Source organism: Bos mutus, chromosome 7 (genome assembly GCF_027580195.1).
Source record: "Bos mutus isolate GX-2022 chromosome 7, NWIPB_WYAK_1.1, whole genome shotgun sequence".
Taxonomy (NCBI): domain Eukaryota; kingdom Metazoa; phylum Chordata; class Mammalia; order Artiodactyla; family Bovidae; genus Bos; species Bos mutus.
In genome coordinates this window covers 104,762,646-104,780,990 of record NC_091623.1, presented here as the reverse complement: position 1 = coordinate 104,780,990, position 18,345 = coordinate 104,762,646, and the positions used below count along the sequence as shown (strand labels likewise).

General features: G+C 45.1%; 1 protein-coding gene across 4 annotated transcripts in view; it reads right to left on the bottom strand.

The window, feature by feature from the left end:
• The window catches only part of GRIA1 (glutamate ionotropic receptor AMPA type subunit 1), a 350,905-nt gene that overhangs the window by 78,725 nt on the left and 253,835 nt on the right, over nt 1-18,345 (bottom strand). For all 4 annotated transcript variants that reach the window (XM_005894393.2, XM_005894392.2, XM_070374901.1 and 1 more), the window contains one exon: nt 17,291-17,661. In XM_005894393.2, coding sequence (XP_005894455.1) covers nt 17,291-17,661 — 371 coding nt within the window. The remainder of the gene's footprint in view (nt 1-17,290; nt 17,662-18,345) is intronic.

Genomic DNA, 18,345 nt, shown 5'->3' with positions numbered 1-18,345 from the left:
AATAATGTGGCCTAAGAAGTCCTTTCCTGGGTATATATGCAACAGATATTCAAAAGTGTTCTCGTTAGTTATCTATCTTATATCTATTTTATTCATCAGATCAGATCAGATCAGATCAGTTGCTCAGTTGTGTCCCACTCTTTGAGACCCCATGAATTGCAGCACGCCAGGCCTCCCTGTCCATCACCAACTCCTGGAGTTCACCCAGACTCATGTCCATCGAGTCGGTGATGCCATCCAGCCATCTCATCCTCCGTCGTCCCCTTCTCCTCTTGCCCCCAATCCCTCCCAGCATCAGAGTCTTTTCCAATGAGTCAACTCTTCGCATGAGGTGGCCAAAGTACTGGAGTTTCAGCTTTAGCATCATTCCTTCCAAAGAAATCCCAGGGCTGATCTCCTTCAGAATGGACTGGTTGGATGTCCTTGCAGTCCAAGGGACTCTCAAAAGTCTTCTCCAACACCACAGTTCAAAAGCATCAATTCTTCGGTGCTCAGCCTTCTTCACAGTCCAACTCTCACAAGTGGTGTACACTTGTCAATCCCAATCTCCCTGAAAGTATTTAATTTCTTGAATTCTGATTACACAGATGTTTTCACTTGATGAAAATTAACTGAGCAGTATATTTGTGATTGATGCACTTATATGTGTGTTATACTTCAACAAAAATGAAAAACTAAATCAGTTGTGTGTCAAACAGGGAGGATATGAGGAAAGCCAGATTTTAATTAACATCTTCCTTTGCTCACCATGGCATATTAAGTTTAAGAGGGAAGAGTTCATTGACTTAAAAGGGAGTTGAAGTTAAAAAAATAAACTAGGAATCTTCTCTATATAAGTAGGAAAATTCCTTTTCTATCTTTGAGTTTTGATGTGGAAGATATGGTGAAATGTAAGAACACTGGCTTTGTGGGGCAGCCTGATAGATGGACTTATGGTTTAATAACATGCGTACCCTTTCTTCTTCTCCAGCCAGATGGATGGATGAAGACTGACCTGCCAGCATCATCTGTCCCTTTGGGTCACCTGTGGATGGCACTTAGTGCTCAAGATATACCTGAGCTTTGTAAGTTCACATTGTAAGTAACACATTGCTGCTTGTGTGTTAGTCTTATCTCCCCAGTTAGACTGTGAACATCCTATAAACCAAGACCTAGCATTTCTTATTTCTGTGCATTCTCCACCATAAGAAGGAGACAATGGACCACAGAGGCTCAGTAAGCACGTTCCATTGTATTTGGTTGGCCAAAAAGTTCATTTGGGTTTTCCTAATATCATACAGAAAAACCTGAATGAGCTTTTCGGCCAACCCAATAGAATGTCAGATCATTGCGTCTGTGAAATCTGAGGTCTAAGAAGGTAAGTCATTTGCCAAAAGCCACTTGGCATCGTTATGTCTTCTAAGTTCCATCCTTGTCTAGACCGTGCAAGATCCCTGTACGGTCTTGGTGAGAAGAAACAAGCCATGCTCCTTCTGTTCTGTTCCCTTGGCCTTTCCTTACTTCTTAGTGCAGAGATGCAAAAGTACAGTAACTCAGTTTTGTGAATTCTGATTGTTCTGCTTGCTGATTCACAGAGCAAATACTGCCTAAATGTGGGGCCCCTTGGCTTTAGGGAGGAGGAACAATCTGTGTAGTCTTAAAAAAGTCAAAGACAATAAGTGACCTGTCTCAATTCAGTGTTCAGATCTGCAAAATGAGAACACATCAAGCTTTTGTGCACCTTTTGTGCCTTTTCATTTAACTCCAGGGGCAATGATGAAATTCAAATCCTTATAGATCCCGAAAGGTGTTGAAATCTAATCTCAGTCTTTTGAAAAATTACTTATTGTTTGCTAAGGGTCACTTGAGTTCTTTTCAACAAGAATGCTTCATGCTTTTCCAAAGTATAAAAATAAGGTAATTAGATAAGAAACAACCTGACTTTTGAGGCTCTATTCTGTAGATTCATTAGGATCTAATCTATAGATTCATTAACTTAAATACTAGCATCTCTTATAGACACAAACAATTAATAAGCACAGACGACACGTTAATAAGCACTATCCAGAAGTGTCATATATGTGTGTGTGTACCTCTACTTGTGGGGAGGTGAGAGTGAGAGATGGGGAGAGAGGGAAGGAGGAAGGGAGGGAGGGAGGTAAGAATGTGAATGACTGTGTCTTTTACTGAGCACTTATCACATGTCAGGCACTGTACTAAGTGTTTTAAATTCCTTATTTTTGTTAATCTTCATAATGATTCCAAAAGTATTATCTTTACTTATATGTAAGGTGTAGCTGGTTGCTTTTTCCAAATACCACCACTGCAACCTCTACCATTCCATGTGTTCTTCTTACAATGTGATTTTTGACCCTTGTCCTACCGAAAGGTGGAATCTTTGTTCCTTCCTTTCTGATATGTCTGAGCTGGTGACTCTGGCAGAAGTCACCCCCTGTGACTTCTCAGGGTAGGTCATGAGACGTGCTACAGCTTTTGCCTGCCTCCTCTTGGTTGCTTGTTCTTGGGACCTGGCCATCATGCTGTGAGGAACGCCAGCAGAGCATGGAGAGGGAATGTATAGGTAGGTGGTGAGAACAGCAACCTCCACTGCCAGCCATGTGAGTGAGTGAGCCTGCAGGTAATTCCAGCCCCACTGCCAAGTGACCGACAGCCTTGTAGTTTCTCTATCCCAGGTCCCAGGCATCTGTAAGCAAGAACAAGCCATCCCACTGTGCCCATATCCAAGTTTCCTGACCCAGGGAATCTATGAGCAGAATAAAAAGGCTGCTGTTTTATGCCAGAAATTCAGGGTGGCTTGTTATATAGTAACAGAGGTCCTGAGTTGCAAAGCTAGTTGCCCAGGATCACACAGCAAATTAGTGTAAGAAGCAGAATTAAGCCTAGGTCTCACTCCAGAGCTCATGAGGTTCTTAATTACTCTCTTGAAAAAAAACCTTGCATATTTGCAAGTCCTGCAAAACCAGTGTCTGTCATTCTGGGATACAGAGGAAACCATCATAATGCTGACTGCTAAGAAACAAAACCAGGTACCTGGGAGATCAGGAGGGGACTGGTGGGCAGTGTGGTCTGGCAGGAAGAGTCACTGCCCCGGTGATGAGTTTTGCCAGGGAAGCAGGCAGGAGCTTGGATGCAGTTCCTGAGGCTTGAGCTATGGAATAGCCCTGGGATGGAGTGAGCATCCTCGAGTCATAACTGCACCTGGCAGCCTTCCCTCTTCGTGGGAACAGCCTACAGACTTCCCTCTGGCCAGTGCTGGGCCAGGAGCACATAAAAAACTGCATGTCAGCAAGGCTCTGAAAGCTCTTAGCAGAGAATAAATGATTGGCGGGAGGCCAGGGACAAAGCTGAAAGAAAGGAAAGTGGTAACACAAAAGAAGGGAAAGAAAATTAAAAATTTTGAACTCCTGGTGTATGCCAGGTATTAGACAACATGCTTAGCTTCTCTTTGTTTGTATATTCTTATAAGATCCTATGATATTCGTATTAATAGCCTCTTTTTAAAATTAAAAAAATTTTAATTGAAGTATAATTTACTTACAATGTGTTAATTACTGCTGTACAGCAAAGTGATTCAGTTATACATACATATATGCATATATATGTGTGTATATATATAGACATATATATACACGTTATTTTTGTTATATTCTTTTCCATGATGGTTTATCATAGGATATTGAACATAGTTCCCTGTGCTATACAGTAGGACCTTGTTGTTTATGCATCTCCATATCAAAGCTTACATCTGCTAATCCCAACTTCTCACTCCATCCCTTTCCCAACTGCTCCCCATGGCAACCACAAGTCTGCTCTCTATGTCCGTGATTCTGTTTCATAGATTCATTTGTATGATATTTTAGATTCCACATGTAAGTGACATCATATGCTGTTTTTCTTTCTCTTTTTAACTTACTTCACTTCGTATGATAATCTCTAGTTGCATTTATCTTGCTGCAAGTGGCACTATTTCATTCCTTTTTATGGTTGGCTAATATTCTGTTACATGTATGTACCACATCTTCTTTATTTAATGGCCTCTTTTTTTTAAAGAGGAAACAGACTTGGCAGTTAAGTTACTGGCTCAAGTCTTACTAGCTAGTAGCTAGTGAACTAAGATCATGGCTCAGTGTAAAGGGTCTGTGTGCAAAGCAGGAGATGTGTGTTCCATCCCTGAGTTGAGAAGATCCCCTGGAGAAGGAAATGGCAACCCACTCTAGTATTCTTGCCTGGGAAATCCCATGGACAGAGAAGCCTGAGGGGCTACAGTCCATGGGGTCACAAAAGAGCTGGACGTGACTTAGCGACTAAACAACAGCAACAAAGATCAAAACCCAGGTCTGAGTAGTTAACAGGATACTTGGGCTCGAAACACAGTCCTCTTCTCGGCTTTGCTTGGGCTCCCCTGCCACAAACCATATCTTAGCTGAGGCTCCTTCTAGAAGTCCACATTTATCCCTTGGGACCAGTCCAAGTCCCTCTTTTTCTTCAAAGCTAACCCAGACTATTTTGGGCCTCAATGATCTTTCTTTTCTGTTGACTAAATCCTGCACTTGGAAATTATTCAGATGAACATTTTGCTTTATTATCTATCTTTTTTCCTTGTGTATCTTGATTTTTGCAAAGTCCGAAATCTGTACTCTGGTTTCTTCCTTTTTCACACCAGCCATAATGCCTACCACTGTGCCTAAGGCAAAGTTGATATCCTAATGGTCCTCAACGAAAACATTTGATTGATTAATCCTTACTTGAATCTGTCGGAATACATACCTACTGTAACCAGAAACAAAGCAAGATAAACTCCCTCTTCATTCTCTCTGCCCATTCTCAGAATGGGTACCTCCACAGAGAACAGGGCATGAAAGGGGAGATGGATACCAGCTGAGTACCCGGCCAGACTTGCACAGAAGGGAAGGCATCTTTCTGCCTGACAGCCCCTTCTGTCTGCTGCTCGGGAGATAAATTACCTGGCAGCAGCAGTGGCGGGGACTTCTTGAGAGCCAAGATCCTCTGATTCAGAAATTAGACCCTCACTGACATGGTTTTGTCCACAGTGGACCAAGACTTAACACCAATCAGTAAAGGTGCTTCATGGGGAGTAGGGAGTTACTTCCTGCAGCAACTGAAGAACTGGCCCAGCACTGCCCACTTTAGACTCTCTGTTTCTTGGGTGACACTCTAATGACTATACAACAGCTTATCAGGCCCCCAAAGTCATGGTATTGAATGCGTCATTGAATCTTGTGAGCTCTGAACCCTTGGCTAATGAGTCCCTAGGGATGAGCGTGATTGACAGGTCCCCTGGCTCAACACATGCCCGCTTCAGTGCTTCTGCTCACAGTGGTTCCCCCACCAGAGACTTCTGTCTTCATTTCTCTCTGCTTTTGTGGAAAATCTTAGCTCATTTTCAAGGCACAGTCCAGCGCTTCCCAGAGGTCTCTTTGTACTACAACCCACACTAATATTTCATTTCTCAGAAGAAAATCTAGCATGAGCTCCAAATACCACAGAGTTTAGTTCTCAGAGACACATTCCCTGTGTTCCAAAGAGGCAGCAAGATGCAGTGAAAAGAGCCTACAATTTGGGACCAGTGGGACCAGAGCCCATTATTCCCCTGCTATGCAATCCTGAAGATCCTTGCAGAGTAGCACAGGCATCCTTGTTCATCCACCCTAATAGCTGCATTGTCTGCCCCTGGATGGTGAACCATCACTGTCTTCAGCTGATGGGCAGCAGGCTACTTCCAGCTTTTTAAAACAAGTGAGAGGAGATTGATTCAAGATGGCAGATCAGAAGGATGTGTGCTCACCTTCTGTGAGAGCACCAAAATTGCAACTAGCTGCTGAGCAACCATCAGCAGGAGACAGGAACCCAGCAACCATCAGGAGACAGCAACCATCAGCAGGAACCCACTAGAGCAATGAAAACCCTTATATTACCTCTTGCCACATGTGCACAACCGTTTCTAGAGGAATGTGTCGACTCCAGATGGACCATAATTTTAAGGCCATTTGTAATTCTTTTTGCCTTGTCCCTCCTCCATTCAAGTCTAAAATCCTACAGGGAAAAACATTCTCTCTCCAGCTTTTGGCTCTGGCTGTGGGATCCACCCTATGCCCACAGTCACCTCCCAGCTGAAACCAAGAAACTCGCTCCTCCAAAGTGGCACCAGTTTTATCTTTGCTCTTGTCTGTTTCACCATCTCCCTCACCAACTGGCTGCGCTGCACACACTCTGGGGGGGGCAGAGTGCACTCCCAGGGGGTCCCCTCTTCTTCCCCAGGAGATGACTTTTAAGGAAAAAGATACTGTAAGGAATATTAATGGAAAAACTCAAAGCCAAAAAAGTCTATTTTTTAAAAGCTAGAGAACCCTACAGATGAAAAAGGATGCTTTTTATTTCCATGAAATCTGACAATCCATAGGAAGCCCTGAGGGACCATCAAAAGATTTCTGATCTTGGAAGACAATGGTGTCTCAAAAATAAATCACAAGTCTTTGAATCCAATAGACATAGGTTATAATCCCAGCTCTGCTAGAAAACCGTGAATAAGGGAGTTAATTGTCGTCTGCCTCAGTTTTCTTATCTATAAAATGGGGTCGATATCCCTGAACAGAGGTTGTCATGATAATTAGAGGTAACATCACATGACACTTAAGAGAGTGCCTGATACATAGTAGAGAGGGAACTTTGTTTTCTGGATTGGTCTATTTCACTTCCTTTTCTCCAGTTCTTTCTGCTTTTCTTCACATCTGTTGAGATCCCAGGACTGACTTTCCCCACATTACACAGGGAGTGACCACCAGAAATTCTCTCTTGGGTTGCTTTCTCTCCATTAAGTGAAAAATGTGACATGGTCTTTAGAAGGCTACTTGTGAAAGTGCATATTTTCATTCAACAAGCACGTGTTGAGTATTAAGAATGCCTAACCCCCGTGTCAGGTTCTGGATGAGTGGCAAGGATAGGTTTTCTGGTTTGTGTTTTGATAAGGAACAGAATTGGGCAACAGTAGCTAAGCATTGAAGATAGATGATGCCCTCAGAGAGGTTCAGATAGCAATAGCAACAACTATGTCAATACCATTTACTGTGTTCATCACCTCTGTGCAAAGGAAGAGCTTTCCACACATGATGCCATTTAATACTCAGAGAATACCCTTGAAGTTGGTGGTCTTACTATCTCCACCTCCCAGAAGAAGCAACCAAGGCACAGAGAGTTACTTTCCTACGCTGACATGGCCAGTAAGTGGCAGAGCTAGGATTCAGCTGGAGGCAGGCCAGTTCCAGAGATCAAGCTCTATTCCTGCGATGCATAGCTTCCCGGGAGAATTGGGGTGAGGAGGGGAGCAATGGGATTTCAGTATTTGCAAAAGAGAGCGTCATTGAGCAAGAGGGATGAGAGAAGCTGCTCCAAATACAGGGAATGTCAAGACTATAAAGGCAGCTTGGGGCTGAGGGAATAGACTGATGCACAACCTGGCTTGGCTAGAGCCTTGTCTGGACTTGGGAATCAAAGGGACAGAAGTCTTAGATGGGGGCTGCAGACATGCCAGGCACCATCCTTCTCCCATTCTGAAGGGGGGAAAGTGAGAGAGAGAGGGGACGTGACTCACCCAGTGGGCTAGTAGACTGAGCTTTTTTCTAAGATCTTTTATCACCTCCTCCAATGGCACCCCACTCCAGTACTCTTGCCTGGAAAATCCCATGGACGGAGGAGCCTGGTGGGCTGCAATCCATGGGGTCGCTAAGAGTCGGACACGACTGAGCGACTTCACTTTGACTTTTCACTTTCATGCATTGGAGAAGGAAATGGCAACCCACTCCAGTGTTCTTGCCTGGAGAGTCCCAGGGACGGGGAGCCTGGTGGGCTGCCATCTCTGGGGTCGCACAGAGTCGGACACGACTGAAACGACTCAGTAGCAGCAGCCAATCCTGTGGGCCCACCTCCTGTGACACAGCTGCTCCTGATTCCCTCCCTGGGAAGGGCTCCATTCTGCCCCCAGCAGCTACTGTCTCCTCACTTTAAGGTCCTCTTTCTTAAGCCACCAGATTCACACGGTGACTGTCGTCATGTAGGTCTCTCGTTTCTGTGTTAGTGGAATGCGCTATTTTCTGCGAGCAACCTTGGGCTTCATTCACCTGTGGTCTTGCTTGAACACAACTTGGGTAGAAGCATTAATTTGCCACAGGTGGATGGTGGTCCATAAATCATACTCAAACCATGGGGATCCCCACAGGACTCTGAGCATACATTCTCCATCAATTCAACTAATGATGCTTTCATTGTTCTCTTTTTACAACTCAGGACTTCTTTCCAGGCAAACAGTTGGGTCTGTGGATCTCAGGTGCTGCATTTCTGGAGGGGAATTAAAAAGAAACAGGGGTTCTCTCCAGGAAAATGTAGATCTCAGGAAGAGGCAGGCAAGTCTTTCTGCATATAGAGCTGTGAGGACTTTGTTTTAATGCAGTCCCATTCACAGCCTGGATTTTCCAAGGTACGTGAAAAGAAAGAAAAACACAGCAATCAGGTCTTTATCCTTGGAACCAAAAATGAGGGCTGAGAGAAAGGAGAATTCCTTTTAAAAAATTCTACGAATATGATATTCTGAGTGTGTCTAAATGCATTAAAGGTACAGTGGTGTTTTGTACTCCTCATCGTTCTTCCAGGGGTGCCCAACTGCTGGCCCACAAGCTGAATCCAGGTGAACTTTGGCTTTATCTGCAGAGCTGTCTGGGAAGTGACTGTCCAGGGCTGAGTGGGAGCAGTCCCCTTTTAGCTGACGCAGGCACGCCCAGGTCAACACAGCCCCCAGCTGACCCCTGTTTTTGTGTTACTCAAAGTGTTAGTCAGTCAGTCATGTCCGACTCTTGGCGACCCCATGAACTGTAGCCCACCGGGCTCCTTCATCCATGGGATTCTCCAGGCAAGAATACTGGAGTAGGTTACCATTTCCTCCTCCAGGGGATCTTCCAGACCCAGAGATCTAACCTGGGTCTCCTGCACTGCACATAGATTCTCTACTGTCTGAGCCACCAGGGAAGCTTATGCTAATTATGTCTGAGTCCCTTCCCCTTCCCTGTAAGCCAGAATCTTCATCTATGGAATTGGGATGGGGGTGTTGATTACATTTTTTTTTTTTTTTTTTTACTGCCTGCCTCCTCTCACTGGAAGGTAAGCTCTAGGAGGATGGGGGTTTTGTCTGCTTTGTTTGGTGATGTCTCTTGTAGCAACCTGAACCATGTCTGAATGTAACAGGTACTAAAGAAACATTTCAGGATAGAAATTGTCCTAAACATCCTTTTCAGCTTGGGAAACACTTTCTGAGTGTTGTTTGGAGGAAAACAACAAAACAAAACAAAACACCTTTCTCCTTCAATTAAACTGTTCAAACCCTGGACATCCATGACAGTCTAGAGATGTGACTTCCCCTTTGCTGATGGCCAGAACTGCTGGCTGAGGGGCAGAAAATGGTGCTTTTCATTTGCACGTCCAGCGAAGCTTTTACCCTCCTGTCACTGCCTTTGTTTGAACACCTGTATGTGGCTTGTGCAGGCTCTGAAAGTTCTCCTCCTGTGCTTCTCCACGGTCTGTGAAACTGCTCACTATCAGAGCCTGGCTCTGGGTCTCGCCACTGGGTAGCAGAGGGTTAAAGTTGAAAAGGAAGGAGGCATGGAGCTGGAGTCCCCAGTGATGGGGAATCACTGTCCCTGCACAGATCACCCTGCCACAGCTGCAGCTCCTGTTACCCAGGGAGATGTGCTCTGGTGAATCCTATAGGAGCTCCTCCAGGAGCCTGGCCTGGGGAGGAAGCGGCGTCCCTGCAAGGCCTCTGCCTTCAGTGGCCACGCCCAGGGTCTCACTCCCTTGGCAGGTAACACATGCAGGGCAGGCAGATGCTGGGCTCAGTGTTTGTGGCAGTTGACTAGCATGATTTCTGGCTGAACCATGGACCTCACTTCTTACACTTCCAAACTGGCTTAACTGAACAACATCCTAGCTCAATGGCTTTCCAATTTTAATGCCAACCTGCCTTGGGGGAAGGGGAGGGCTTGTGAAATGTGTACTCCTCTCTCTAGATGCAGAATTTCCAGTTCCTCAGACTTAGGATGGGGCCTGGAAATCTGTATTTTGACAGGTATCCCAGGTGATTATGATGCGGGAGTCCCAGCAGAAACCCTCATACCTAGTCCTAAGAGCATCAAACCCACTTCTTGCATCATCGCTGTGCACACATCCTTCCTTACAGCACCGAGTCTGTGTCCTAAATGAGGCTTATGTTTTCTAAAGACTGGATTAGGATTGTGTGTGTGCTCAGAGCGCTCAGTCATGTCTGACTCTTTGCAATCCCGTGGACTGTAGCCTGCCAGGCTCCTCTGTCCATGGAATTTTCCAGGCAAGAGAACTGGAATGGGTTGCCATTTCCTACTCCAGGCAGTCTTCCCAATCTAGGGATTGAACCCACATCTCTTACATTGACAGGCAGATTCTTTACCACTAGCACCGCCTGGGAAGATGAAATATTTTATAAATTCAGGCTGGTTCCATCAACTTCCCTGAATATTTACCCCTTTTCCCCATGCAACACTTCAGTGACACCAGTATTGGCCAGAGGAAGGGGTTTGCATGACTGTCTCTGGGAGGGAAGTGGGGAGAACAAGAGGTGGAAAGGGGAGATTCCTCATCACCCCTCTGTGCACTGTAGTCCTGGTTGCTGTGGATTTGTGTGTGAATGCGAAAGTCAGGCTGTCATTGGTTATCAGTTTAGGCTCTGTTCATTGGCTACTCTGTTCCCATGGTGAATCAGTCTCCAGGCCCTCAGCAAGCACATTAACTGGGATTGGGGGGAAGCAGAGTGGTGGTACAGGGTTCCTGGAGATCTCCAAAGTGCTACCACTCCCCTGCTTTAGAATTCTTCTTGCTGAGAGTAATTATCTTCCCTAGGTGGAAATAATTATCATACATTCTGTCACATTCTAAGATCAGGAGTAAGAGTTCTGAAAGCTGGAATCATCATTTCCCATTTTCCTCTCTTCCCCTGGGACCTTCCACACCCTTCTCCTTTTTCTTACTAGGGTCATCTGATCCCAGAAAACTGGAAGCCAATGGGGAGGGCCGTGGGAATAGAGTTGAAAGGCTCACTCTTAGTCCATTTGCAAGCGATGGAGCCTGGGATGACACTGCAGGGCGGGCAGCAACTGGCCAGAGGCATTGCCATGGGGACTTTAGAGAAAATCCCTTCCCCCTTTGGGGCCTCAGTTTACTCCTCTGTAACATGGGGTAGATGAGTCAGATCCTTCTCTTGATCAGAGCCAGACCTAAAGGTCTCCGGAAGTGTGGTGCCATGTTTTCCAAATGCCCCCTTCTTCTTGGAGGCACCACTGACTCTTGCTCTCCTCCCTTCAGATATCTAATCCTTCAGCCAGTGCTGTCATTTCTAGTTTCAAAGTAGACCGCTAATCCATCTCCATGACCATCATAATTTCCATCACTGTAATTGCCCCTAGACAGCTGTGAGAGCCTACTGCTCAGTCCCTCTGCTTCCACTCTTGACTATTTTCTGCTTTAATTTATTTTCCTCATAGCTCCCCAGAGTAGCATTATAGCATGTAAATCAATCCTTCTCTTACTTAAAACTCCCCAGGGCCTTCCTATGTATTTAGAGTAAAACTTTAAATCTATGCTATGGCCCCAAGTCTCTGTGAGATCTTGCCTCTGCCTGCTTCTCTAATAATACAGCTCTGTGTCAGCCTAGCTCCTCCTTGCCTCTCTGCGCCGTGGAGAAGCTTTCTCAGAACACCCTAAGTCCCCTTTAATTCCACTTCCTCTATTATCTGTTGCTGCAGCAGTTTCATTTTATTCATAGTGCATCACAGTTTATACATTCACAATTGTTTATTTAACATCTGTGTTACCTCACTGTACTTGCCAGCTCCCGGAAGCAAAGACTCCCATACCCTCAAACGCCATCATCAACATATCTTTATATCCTCAGCACCCTGTGCTGTACCTTACAGGCAATTAGTAATATCTGTTGAATAAATAAATGACCCTGGACACAAATAGGAGGAAAAGCTACAGAAATGAAAGTTGTGGGAACTGAAGATAAATTTTTCCTGGGGTGATTTTTGTCCTTTCTTTCATACATCCCTTCTCAAAATGTTCTCATTTATGAAAAAAGAAATCTAAAATATCTATTAAACATAGGTATTTTGGGCATAAGACACAGGCCTGCAAATGCAATTCATGATGGCATTTCTATCTTACCATCAACAAAATTAAAAAAAAATATTTCTTGTGATCACAGCTCAACTGAGTTTTAACTTTCAATGTTAAAATAGGCTACACAAAGACAATTTCTCATATAAATATTTTAAAGGGAGGAGGGAAGAATCTTGAAAGCCAACCAGTAGCATTTCCTGGTATACATCACTGAAGGTGCTAATGACAGATTATTTTGTCTATCTGTGGAGCTAGTGTAGAAAACTTCAGCTCTAGGGCATGGCAACCCACTCCAGTATTCTTGCCTGGAGAATCTTCATGGACAGAGGAGCCTGGCGGGCTACAGTCCAGGTCACAAAGAGTCTGAGGTCTGAGGTCACAAAGAATCGGACGTGACTGAGTGACTAAGCACAGCACAGCACAAGCACTGTGGCCCATGCTGTTGGCTCACTCATCAACATCCGTTCTCACCCTTTCCATTTTAGAGGCTAAAAAACTGTATTCTTGCCTTTCCTACCTTCGGTGCTACTAGAAGTAATCACGGGCCACTGTTCTTACTAATGAGATGGATAGAAGGAGACGTCTGCTTGGGGTGGGAAGTATATTGTCCAGCTTTTGTTTTCCTGATTCAGAGAAGCAGAACTGGCTGCAGTACTTCCTCCCCGTCTTCCTGCTTGAACCTGGACATGGCATCTGGGAGCTGCCGCCTTGTGACGGGAGTAAACGCCAGGGCAGCCACAAAAGAGCTGATCCTCATTTCACTGAACCAGGGCTACTATCTGCCTCCACTTTCCTTTTCATCTAAGAAAGATAACTCTCCATCTGGTCACATTACTCTGGTCAGATGATTGAGCTACTTACAGACAACTAACTGTATTTGGTCACATTTAATTGTTTTTTTTGTTGTTGTTGTTGTTGTTAGTATCAGTTCAGTTTCAGTCACTGTTGTGTCCGACTCTTCGAGACCCCATGAACTGCAGCACACCAGGCCTCCCTGTCCATCACCAACTCCCGGAGTTCACTCAAACTCATGTCCATCGAGTCCGTGATGCCATCCAGCCATCTCATCCTCTGTCGTCCCCTTCTCCTCCTGCCCCCAATCCCTCCCAGCATCAGAGTCTTTTCCAATGAGTCAACTCTTCACATGAGGTGGCCAAAGTACTGGAGTTTCAGTTTTAGCATCAGTCCTTCCAAAGAACACCCAGGACTGATTCTCTAGAATGGACTGGTTGGATGTCCTTGCAGTCCAAGGGACTCTCAAGAGTCTTCTCCAACACCACAGTTCAAAAGCATCAATTCTTCAGCGCTCAGCTTTCTTCACAGTCCAACTTTCACATCCATGCATGACCACTGGAAAAACCACAGCCTTGACTAGACGGACCTTTGTTGGCAAAGTAATATCTCTGCTTTTCAATATGCTATCTAGGTTGGTCATTAATATAAATATTGAATAAATTAAAAAAAACCAAAGCTACTTGTGTATGTATGCAGATATATGCAATTTAGTTGGAATTTAGTCTCCCAATTTCTAAATTTTGAGAATTTATGATACACTGTTAATAAATAGCAAGAAAAATTAATTGAAGCTGATTTGAAAGGATGTTTGAGTATAAAAAAGCCCTTAAAAATATAATACCTCCTACTGTAACCCCAGGGTGTCTAATGCTATGTATATCAGAGGCTCCTAAAGCTCCGTGGACTTTTGATGTTGTTTACGTTAAATATATAAACAACAATAACGAAAGCTTCTAGTTGTCTGCTTGGCCCTGGCTTTCACCACTGTCTTAGCATCCCTGTGTTTTTGTCTGGTCCTATTGACAAGTATGTGCCTTTTCTCTTTAGCATATATTCCCATCAAATGTTGCGATGCATATTCTGACTCTTAGCGGGGCTTCTACAGACCCCTAAGTGCTGGAGTTGGCCAAGCTAGGCCTGGTTAGCAGGAGTCCATCTCATCCTTATTCTGGCAGGTTGACTCCTCTCTCTGCTCAAAGCCAAAATGACAAATCCTTCTGCCCAGTCCTTGTGAGGGGTGTCTCAGGAACCCAGGAGTGAATCACTGTGCCTCTCTGTCTGTGGGTTTGCCCAGGAGACAGAGGTCCATTGGGTTTTCACTGTGAAGTTTACAATGGCACCCTTCCTTCTAGTGAAGTTTACAATACAGAAACTTGATAAAAGAACTGAAGTAGCTTCTCGTTTATTGTGTTTCCTATGTGTTGTCTAAATAGTGTGTTACGAGTTCTATACATATTGGTCTTTATTTATTGTTGGGTCATAGTCGTGGCCGGAGACGGCAATGGCACCCCACTGCAGTACTCTTGCCTGGAAAATCCCATGGACGGAGGAGCCTGGTGGGCTGCAGTCCATGGGGTTGCTAGGAGTCGGACATGACTGAGCGACTTCACTTTCACACATTGGAGAAGGAAATGGCAACACACTCCAGTGCTCTTGCCTGGAGAATCCCAGGGACGGGGGAGCCTGGTGGGCTGCCGTCTATGGGGTTGCACAGAGTCGGACAAGACTGAAGTGACTTAGCAGCAGCAGCAGCATAGTAGTGGCACCTGGGATCTTCACTGCATTGTGCTGGAACTTTTATTGTGGTACATGGACTCTCTACTTGTAGCACACGAGCTCAATAGTTGGGGCGCCTTAGTTATTCCATGGCGTGTAGGCTCTTAGTTCCCTAACCAGGGATGGAACCCATGTCCCCTGCATTGCAAGACAGATTCGTAACCACTAGACCACCAGAGAAGTCCTTACATCAATCTCTTTTAACAATACTAGAGGTTGTTTGCCGTTTTACCAGGGAAGATACAGAATCACAGAGTGGAGTTGTTTTATTAAAAGTGAGGAGGAAGGAGGCTGGGTACTTTCCTGTTTAGTCTCATCTTCACCTCAAGGTCATTTCCTAAGATAGCCTCATAGAACCCTCAGGAGTCCTGGAAACACAGTCTGAAAACCCTCTTCTAGCCAGAAGTCACAAACTCACATACTCTCTCAGGGGCCAGCTGAGTCGCAGCGGAGTGAAGCGGATCACTGGGGGCTGCGGTCCATGGGGATGTCATGGATCAGCTCCAGAGGGCAGCTGTCACTCAGTTTCGGAGCATCATTGGCAGACTGTGCGAATCATTGACTCATGCCTGGTAGCAGATTCAGTTTGTGGGTCACTAACTTGAGACTTCGGGAGGAACGGTGGGGAGTGTGAAAACACAGCCTGAGGTCAGACCACGTGGGTGCCTTTAGGAGGTAAGATGCCCAGCCAAGAAGGGAACATAAGAGAGAAAACAAGCCCATGGGTCTTCTCAGACACCTGCATGTTTGGATGGCCCGTGACACTGAATCATTGCTTCCCACAGTTTATCTACTGGCCTGAGTTATTTTTAAGCAAGCCCTTCCCCTGCTGGGTTCTCTCTGCTCTTTACCATGTGTCTGCCAGCACTGGCCAGGCAGCCAGTCTCACACCTCTTCTCCCACACAACGCCCCCCTCCCCCGACTGTCTTCTTATTTAGAGAAAAACAAGATTATAATGGTGAGTGATGAAATGATCTAAATTGTACAGCAGGTGAAGTGAGTTCTTCGGGAAGCTCCTTAGGAAGATTTTATTCCCTTGCCACTTAGCAATATTGGTCCTTGCTGACACTCAGATCTGAGCCAGACGGGTGGTACTGATGCCTCCGGCACATGTCTATGAGGCCTTCGTATTTATGCAGTTATGCCCCCAGAAAGTGAGAGTGTGTGCAAATCTATTCATGCAGCCAAGTGCTAAGCCATGTCTCCCTGCATGCTTTTGAAGCTTGGTAATCCATAAGGGACTGCCTGATTAAAGAGCTCATAGATATTAAGCAACTGTAAAAGGAAATACAATCAGTGCTTATTTAACAGGTAAATTGGAGGGGATTTGTGACATGAACATTCCAGAATATAGCTGAAAGAACATTACACAGAGAGATGGAAAGGGAGATCAGTAAATATGGGTACTGATTTAGATGAAAGTGAAGTGAAAGTGAAAGTTGCTCAGTCGTGTCCAACTCTTTGTGACCCCAGAGAGTATACAGTCCATGGAATTCTCCAGGCCAGAATACTGGAGTGGGTAGCCTTTGCCTTCTCCAGGGTGGTGGTCAAATTTCTTTTTATCCATCTCCTTTACCTTTTCCCTCCCTCCCTCTTTCTCTTCTCTTCTCTCTCTCCCTCCCCTCCTCCTTTCCTTCCTTCCTCTCTCCCTTCCAAAAACCTTTCTCAAAAGAAATTGTATTCACAAGTCCAGTGTGTAAAACAGATGAAAATGGAGCTACTCATGTCCAACGCGAGGGCTGAAACCTTACTGATTTGGCCACCCCAGTATTCTCAATATGATATCAGAGGCATTTCCAAGAAACTTCATGAAACTTCCCAGCCACAAGAAACAAATTTACATCACAATTGGAACTAGACAGTTTCCAAGATCTTACTCAGAACTGAGAAAAGAAGAACCATTTTCTCTTAAAGATGAAGACACCAAGGTCTACAAGAGTCAAGTGACTTGTCCAGAGCCACACAGAAAGTGCTAGAACCAGAGCAAGAACCCAGTCATAATTCAGTGCTCCTGCCACTCAGAAATAGTTTGGGATTGTGATCTGAATCTTGACTCACCTAACTACCAGATGTGTAACCTTGGAAAGATATTCAACATTTCCGTGGTTCCTCATTTGTAAAAGGAGGTATCACAAGTGTCCCCACCTAATTCTTCTGTGAGGATTCAATTAAATAAGGCATGAAGAGGACTCAAAACCTTGCTTAGGGTGTGTGGTAGGTGCTCAAAAATGTTAGTGGTACAATACCACCCCCCATCCCTTCTCAGTACTATACAGAACATTAGAGTCACAATTATGCCTGTTAATCTTGACAGAACACATCACACAGACAGCAGACAGAGCCGGTCAAGGCGTGTCCAGATCCTCCGTAGCATGGAATGGACAGTTGACAGTAAAGCATAGTTGAGGACTAAATACAATAAAGTCTGGAAAAAATTGCCATCGCTAACTCCCCATGTATATATATAGCATTGAGTAAAGGTGATGAGAAGAGCCAACTGACCTGGGAGAGATGTCACATCCTTGCTGCATGAAGGCTCCCAGGGAGAACCACAAGCTGTTGAATATCCCAAACTCATTGGACTGGTCGCTGGTGGTTTGGTCTCGCCCTTCCTCAAACTCTTCGCTGTGCCATTCGTAGGGGCTGAAACGGCTGACCAGGAAAAGGACGACGCTCACTCCAATGTAGGCGAACACAATGCACATCCAGATCTCATAAGCCAAAGGATCCAGGAAGGAAAAGACCCCCGGTTTGGACTTCTGTGGCTTTTTTATCATGATGGAGATCCCCAGACTCATAAACGGCTTGGAGAAATCGATCACCTCTTCCCGGACCAAGGTGATAGTTAAAGGGGCAACAGCCACATCTGCTCTCTGCAGAAAATATCGGGGAGAGAAGAAAATGTGCACTTTAGTTCATCAGCCCTCTGTTCCCTCATTTTCCTCTTCATTCTAATATTCTTTTGTATCTAAAGGATGTGAGAGGAAGAACCTCAGAAATCCAACTCCTCCTTGTCTCTGTGAAATATTTATGATAAATGGTTGATCAGCTCAATATCTCGCAGGAGAGATTATCCTACTCTTTGACAGTTCTAATTGTCAGGGGTGACTTCCTCACCTTATGGAAGGAAGGGGGCTCTTGTAATGTCTCTTATTTTTTTTTTGCCTACCCAGCAATCATGCCTTCTTCCCCTTAAAGAACTACTCCTGCTCCACTGCCTGTCCTCCGGTTCAAGTGGGGCTGATAACCCTTATTATAGGTGAAGCACATCCCCCAGATCTGGCCATTAGTGTAGTCCACTCCCCTGGCTACAGTGGTTCATTCAAGGATGGCACAAGACCCGAGTCTCTTTCATGAGCATGAGCCCTGAAAGTCAGGGTGAGAGATGATCCATGATGAAATAACTTGGGTGACCCTTAATTCATGGCTTATCCTGCTATCCCTAGGAACATGGTAGAAACATGTGCCAAAATACTCTTTTGTTTGTCCCCAGGAACATGAACCAATCCTTCTGCTTGCCTAAACCAGTTGGAGTTGGGGTACTTTTACCTGCGACC